The following is a 7,710-nucleotide window of genomic DNA, read 5'->3' as shown; positions in this document are numbered from 1 at the left end:
GCACTTTTTGCATACTTTTTCACAATTCTCACAACCTTGAAAGAGGTATTTTTACAGCTCCTCCTTTTACAGCTGAGAAAGCACAGAGATGCTAAAATCTGATTTTCTCTTGGTTATGTATCCAGGAAGTGGCAGGAAGCCAGGATAAGACCAATTCTGCAGAACTGCTGAGGCTCTGCTCTTTCTGTGTGCCCTGGGCGCTCTAGCTGGGTAGTGTTTACATAACAGGTGGTGACCCAGCCTAGCCAGGAGGGAAAACAGTTTTTTGAGAAATTTCACCATGAGGCAAAAGGCTAGATATTCTGGGCTTGAACCCAAATTTATGGCTTTCCAATCTCTGTAATTTTAATTCTGCTCAAAGCAATCATATTCTTCCTTTCTGGCATACAGTTCTTTTTCCTCATGACACTTTTGGGACTGATCATCTACCAACAGTGGCTTTGCATGACAGTTCCAAGGAACAAGAGACACAGTAGCATTGAATTGAGTCAATACCAAGCTGTTTAGGCTAATGCAACCCTGAACCAGACCAACAACTGGAGTCAGAGGCTGAGTTTGCAACCAGTAGGTAGAGAAACAGATGTACCTTGACTGGTGTCAGCCAAACATCTGGAAAACCTGGCCTGTTGCTTCGTAATTAATCTTGGTGTTGAATCTAATGACATGATGGGATTGAGAAATTGAGCGATTTGATTGGACACATTTTGATAGTTTAATTTTCAATAACACATGGTCAGAGCTTGTTCGCATAATTACTAAATAGATTAATATGCCAATATATCTGACCAGCTGGAAGGGAAAGATTTAGGCCTTCAGAGGTCTTTGACAGGCCTTTAAATTAAAGTTGATGTTCTGGAGAGAATGGAGGTACAGGGCATCCAGAGAGTATAAAGTCAAATAAGGGCTCCTAATAAAGGTCTGGAAAATAGTGATTTTATTACTGCCCTTAAAAACAAACTCTTTGTGAGATGGCTGCATGTAGAATTTCAATTGGTCTGCAGAGTCTCTGTACTAGGATTCACAGGATTTTTGGGAAATCTACCATCCTTTCCCAGGGTGTTTGATGTCTCTATGACTATACTAAACTTAGAGGTCAAGAAAAGCCACCCAGGAGTAGACAGTGCCATCCACCACACTATGGTACCAGTGACCCCCTCAGCCTTTAGACCTCTTTAACCAGGCTGGCTCACACACTCTCCAGTTGTGATTATATATTAGAACAGAAGAAAGAAAGCTAAGTGTACTCACACCTGTAATCTTCAGGCTAAGATCAGAAGACAAAGGAGCAGGAAGCTGACATTATTCTCCGTTGTGGAAAGAGGAGGGTGAAACTTTGTCATCATGAGAACTGACGCAAGTTGAGTGAGACAGCAGGGCTAGCCAGTGCACTCTGCAGCCAAGTCATCTGCATTCCATAATCAACCCAGAAAAGATACTTAACAATGAGGAGTGTCAATTTTCTCATCTGTAAAGTAGAATATTTGTAGTAGTATATTTGCAATATTTGTAATATTGCTGTCATAATCCCATACAGCACTTAGCACAACAAATGAAGCAGGTTAAAGAGTGATGGTCTAAGAAGAGGGCTGTTGGCTCTTTAGGGCTAAAGACTAGAGTAAGGTGCTAATATGGGAGAGTGATATGTTTAATGGGTAGGTGGACTCGTCATATGTGTATGTAAATAGGACATGATTTTAGAGAAAAATTTGAGTGTAGGGAAGAATGCTCAGGAAATAGGAATCAAAAAAGAGTAGGAAAGGGTTATTTTTGAGAAACTTTTGCCTATTTTTTTTTTTTTTTTTGCTATGTGCCTTTCTTGTTCAGGTTCATGCAATTGACCTTCAAATCCTTCTAATAATATCTGGTCATTGACAATGTGGTCAGTAGACCTGGAGAGGGCAAGCAGAGACAGTAAGATTCTTGAGGACAGGAGCTGAGTTTTATTCATCAAACCAGACATGGGACACAGCATAATATCAATAACATTTTGTTGTATGAGTGAAACTTTCTAGTTGTCCATTGTTTTCGGCATTTACTCCCATTTACACACATTTAGTAGCATAGTGTGCGTATGCTACTGGGGATTGAACTCAGGGACATTCTACCTTCCAGCTATACATCCCATCCAGCCTTTGTTTTTTAATTGTTTGTTTTAAAACAGATTCTCGCCGGGCGTGGTGGCACTTGCTTGTAACCCCAGCATTTGGGAGGCTGAGACCGGAGGATCAGGGTTCGCGGACAGCCTCAGCTACTTAGGGAGGCCCTTCACAACTCAGTGAGACCTTGTTTCAAAATAAAGAACAAAAGAGTGGGCAGGGGGTGTAGCTTGGAGGTCAAATGCCTCTGAGTTCTATCCCCAGGCCCGCAAAAATAAGTAAATAAATAAATAAATAAATAAATAAATAAATAAATAAATAAAAACAGATTCTCTCTAGGTAGCTAAGAATTTCTCTGAGTTGCTGAGGCTGGTCTCAAATCTGTGGTTCTCCTGTCTGAGCCTCCCAAGTAATATGATTATAGATGTGGACGATCATGCCCAATCTCTCCTTCCCTTTTCATCAGAAGGCATAGACAGCTTCAGCTATTGCCTGACCAAGGGCCATCATTTGTTTAGACAAATAAAATGTCTGCATATTACTAACAGTCACATCATTTCACAGACCTCAGACCCCTAGCTCATCCTTGCAGCCTGAGCAGAACAATTAGGTCCCAAGAAATCAGGCTCTTGCTTTGACTCAGTTGTTTCTGTCTGCTTCAGACAGGACAGTAAGGATGTCTCCAAGCACCACGGCCTCCCTTGGGGTCCCTGGGAAGGGCTGAAACACCCCCATCCTAAATCTAAGCTGAGCTGTCAGTAGGAGGCAGGACTGTTTTTCTCTGTCTCTGCCCTCAGGGCGAGAACTTCTCAGCACTGAGAGTACTGTGGACACTTGCAAAACCTTCCAGAGGAAAATGGCCAAAAAAAAAAAAAAAAAAGATGAGAATGAGGTGGCTAGAAGGAAACATGAGCAGCACCACCCACTCCTGCTACAGCCCCTCCTCCCAAGCCCTCCTCTTGCTTTCTCACATTTGCTTGGGAAATCGGAGATGTCATAAAGGCCATTAACAATGTCTATTCTGGGGATGTATGGTACGAAGCTCAAACCTGGTATTTACTGCTGACTGACAAGTGAAACGTTTTAGCTGTCTGGGTGGGGATGAGACAGAGAGGCTGGAGAAAGACGGCACCCCTTCTTCCATTTGTTAATTTCAAAAAAAATGTTTTAAGTGAATTTTGTGCTTGGGGAAAGAGGTGTGATTGGCAGCCCCTGGGGAGTCCCCCTTGAAAGAAAAGGTACGGAAGTGGGGGCTGACTCTGAAGAGCCACTTAATTGTCTGCCAGATCTTTCATTTCTGCATCAGCTACCCATGCCCTGGGCAGTCATGTAATAATGATAGCAATAATGACTGGGAGGGTGGAATCACCGTGTCTGCCTCCAAGGGGGTCAGGCTGCATGGGTTAGCTATCCCTGGGGGAGGGGTTTATTTCATGGATTTCCAGCTACCTATGAGAAGAGGGCAAAGTTATTTTCTTCCCCTAGCAGGAAATTCAATCTGATTCAACAAATATTTATTGATTTATCGAACACCTACTATGTGTGAGATGCAGAGTCGATGGAGAGTCTGCACTCAGCCATATAGATAAGGTCTAAAGCTTAGAAAATAATTCAGGAAGCAGGGAATGAGGGAGATAAGTGGGGGGTAGTGCTGGACTCTGTAGTCCAGAGAATTGTGTGGGCTTGAATTCTAGCTTTGCCATTTGCCACTCATATAACGTGAGGCACATTGTTTTATATAGACCTTAGTTTCCTCAAAAAGAAAATGGGCATAGCAATAACTACTTGGTAGATATATACATCAAGGATTTTCCAGAGAGAGCTTACTCAGGAAACATGCTGTTATTGGTTATACCATATGCCAACTCACTCCTACATGTTTGCTAGAATGTCCAGCCTCCTTCTCACAGAAATGTCTCTCTCCTGCAGCACCTGTGGTCCTCTAAGTGCTGCCCACTGCACACATGGGTGGGCGACCGTACCTCCGAGGCCCACCTCCGCTGTTTCATGAAATATTCAACACCGATGCTATCTGTTGACAGTCTTTAGCTCTGCCTCATGTTCATCTTGCCACAGAGAGGAGGTGATTCATTAGTACTTGTTCATCTCGATTTGCTTTGTTTTTCTTTCTCTTTTGTTTTGTTTTTAAAGCCCATTTCAGGATTTATGGAATAATTTTGTAGAATGCATAACTCGTAATCTATGTATTTGGCAGCCTACATTGCCTGGAACAAAATCCTTCAGAGGGTGGAGAGAGAGTCAGGGCTATTACATGTCTAGTCCATCTCTGTTTAATCAAATCCTTGTGCAAAGGCATTTAGGAAAGTCTTTGGCTTCTCCACATTGTGAGCCTCTATGTTCTCTCCCAGTGGCAGTAGCAATGCCTCTGTCTGCATAGTCTTGCAGAGCTCTTTCCTGGGCACTGGAGCTCCTGACCAGGAATCACAGCAGGCCGTTATGTTAGTCATGCACAGCAGGAGCAGCCTTCTTTGGCCTCCTCTTTTCCAGGAGCTGAAGGGATTTGTGCCAGAAGTGGAACAGCTGGAATAGGAGGGACTTGCTCTCGCTTCTTGTCGCTCAGCCTGGAAAAAGCACTCAAGTAGCCACATGGGCAAATGCATCAGGAGGTGGAATTGGAGCCATGATGACTGACCTCCTCTCTCTCCTGTAGGTTGCTCAGAGCTCCAGCCCTGCTAAAGCCAAGCTGAAGCTTTCTGCGGGGCCAAACTGCAGGTGCACAGTCGTGCTGTGCATCCAAAAGCCTAGCAGAGGGCATGCCTGCCCCTTTCCTGGCTGAGTTGCTCTTTCTCAAGAACTGCCTCTGTTGATTTTACCATCTTGTACTCCATTAAGATGTATGACTACAATTGCACCAATACAAATAAGTTATAAAGCATTTGTCCAGAACTAAAAAGAAAAAAAAAAAAGAACTTCCTCTGTCCTTGATGTCACCATGCAGGTGGCACCATACCTGACTTCTGATATTCTGTGCAGAACCTTAAGTTGGATGAGAAAGAGTTGAGTTTGAGCAAGGGAGGGCACACCCGCGTCAACAGGACAGGTGCTATTGAACTTGCTTTTTTATAGCCCGGGGTGCTGGCATGTGCTGTAGCCAACACTGAACCAGGCTAAGGTTCATCTGAGGGGAAGTTAAAGTGAAGTCTGTCAGCACACACGAAAGGATGGAAGGGGATTTGGTGTTTCTATAGCAATTATAGGGGGAGAATATTGCTGACGAAAATAAAACCTGAAAATGTGCCTCTGACATGTGACTGCTTTATTCTCTGCTCTCAGATAGGAAAGGGAGACGATTTACTCTGTGTTTTATTCAGTATTTTTTTTTTTGAAAAAGGAAAAAAATTGACAGACAGGCAGAGACAGACACAATGAGTCACAGAAGGAGGCTTGAAGTTCAAGAAGAGAAAAAGATTACAAGTGGGCAATGATCCCAGCAGCTGCAAAAGTCTTTCCTCTGCCTTAGATCCGTAATGGGTAGTTTACAGCCTAGCATGCCACCGCCCTTCCTCACCTTACTGGAGGATGGGGCTGAATATACGGCTGCCTGTAGCTGAACCTCTGTGGCCTGGCATAGCTCAGCTTCTCCTATTTTAACTAGTAGACTCACAGAGCCATCTGAAAGCCTCCTGATGCCTGACATGCCTGAGGACAGTGCTCTGGGACTGGCTTCTCCAGGACCCAAGTAGGACATTGTCCCAAATGGAAACCAATAAAGAATGGAAAACAAGACTGACTGTTCTTCATCCACCTTGGATTTTTTTTTTTTGGAATATGAAAATTCATTGCTACCACATTTTCACCATTGATATTTATGATCTCGGTCTTTCTTTCTTGCCTTTGTATAAGGCCAAGAGAGAGACCTTGGCTACTTTAACAACCTTAAATTGGACTCCAGGAATGTCACCAACAGCATGACCTTTCCAACCAAACCTGGCAACCAGAACTTCATCATTTTCCTCAATAAAGTTCAAGCGACCATCATTAGGCACAAAAGCTGTAATTTTCTTGCCATTCTTGATTAGCTGGACCCTGACACATTTCCTAATAGCAGAATTTGGCTATTTGGCTTCAACCCCTACTTTTTTCCAGCACAATTCCCTTTGCATGGGAAGCACCTCCAAAAGGGTTGGCCTTCAGGGCTGTGCCCAAACGGGCTTTCTTGTACTGTTTATCATGCCAGTTCTGGTTCCGTCGGTGACTATGGAGTTTCCTGGCAGTACAAAGACCGCGACACTTACCCATCCTGCTGGTGCCATGGGCCGCAGCAAAAGCTCCACCTTGGATTTTTAGGGTTGGCTAACACACAGGAAGCGACCCTGATTTATGCTTTAAATAATCTGTACAAAATGAGCAAGTCTCAATAAAGTACAGTCAGCCGTCTGTATTTACATATTCCATATATATGGATTCAACCAAACAGATTAAAAGCATCTGAGTAGGCCAGATGCAGTGGTGCATGCCCGTAACCCTAGTACTTGGGAGGCTGACGTAGGAGAATTGCAGGTTTGTGGCCAGCCTCAGCAACTTAGTGAGCTCCTTAGCAATTTGACAAGATCCTGTTTTATAATAAAAAAGAAAAAAGGGATGAAGGTGTATCTTGGTGGTAGAAGGCCCCTGGGTTCAATCCCTAGTAACAAAAACATACAAACAAGCATCTGAACAAAAATAATTGTATCTGTACTAAATATATATATATATATATATATATATATATATATGTATGTAGAGAGAGAGAGAGAGAGAGACTTTTAAAAATCATCATTCCATAAACAATATAGTATAATAATTTTCATAGCATTTATGTTGTATTAGTTGCTGTAAGTATTATAGATATGACTTAAAGTATACAGAAAGATATGCATGCATAGTTTATATGCAAATACTATACCATTTTCTTTATAAGGGACTTGAGAGTCTGTAGGCTTTGCTCTCCAAGGGGGTCTTGAAAATCATCCTTCATGGATGCCAAGGGATGACTGTATTTCCTACTCTGCATAAGAATTTTGTGAGCAACAGGGAAGTGTGAGATATGCTTCTTATCTTGAGGGGATTTATTGGCTAATTGAGGACATAGAGTGACATCCATGAAGCAGTAAACAGTATTGTCAGTATTCCAAAGAATATCTAAAGATGACTTTAAATCTGATAGAACCAGAGAGGAGCAGACAATGAGGAAGGCAAGAGGGGCTTCATAAAGGGGCAGGGCTTGATTTGGGCCCCCTCAAAGGGTAAATAGATTTTTGAAAGAAAAGAAGGTACCAACCAGAAAAGGAGCAAGTTGTTGGGCACAATGATGCCTGCCTGTAATCCCAGTATTTGAGAATCTGAGACAGGAGGATCGCAGGTTCAAGGCCAACATTAGCGACTTAAAGAGACTCTCAGTAACTTAGCAAGACTCTTTACAAAATAATAAAGGGCTAGAGGTATAGTTCAGAGGTCGAACGTTCCTGGGTTTAATCCCTAGTATTGACCCAAAGAAGAAAAGAAACAAATGTGCAGAGACATTGAGGCACGTATAAAGGGAAGAATTCATGATGCAGGAGGATACCAGGAGGCCTGAAGGGGATAAGGAAGGTCGAGGTTTGCATATTTTAGG

The 7,710-nt window shown here is 42.9% G+C and overlaps 1 protein-coding gene across 1 annotated transcript; it reads right to left on the bottom strand.

Moving 5' to 3' along the window:
• Window positions 1–5,923: 5,923 nt before the first annotated feature.
• On the bottom strand, window positions 5,924–6,356 carry LOC308265443 (small ribosomal subunit protein uS12-like; the record flags this gene model as incomplete). The annotated part of the gene is given in 3 exon segments (XM_080699156.1): window positions 5,924–6,172; window positions 6,176–6,196; window positions 6,198–6,356. Coding segments are annotated over 3 exon segments (429 nt in total).
• Window positions 6,357–7,710: the final 1,354 nt, after the last annotated feature.

The sequence above is a fragment of the Muscardinus avellanarius genome (genome assembly GCF_963383645.1).
Source record: "Muscardinus avellanarius genome assembly, chromosome: 7".
Classification (NCBI taxonomy): Eukaryota; Metazoa; Chordata; class Mammalia; order Rodentia; family Gliridae; genus Muscardinus; species Muscardinus avellanarius.
This window is presented reverse-complemented; position numbering and strand designations above follow the sequence as displayed.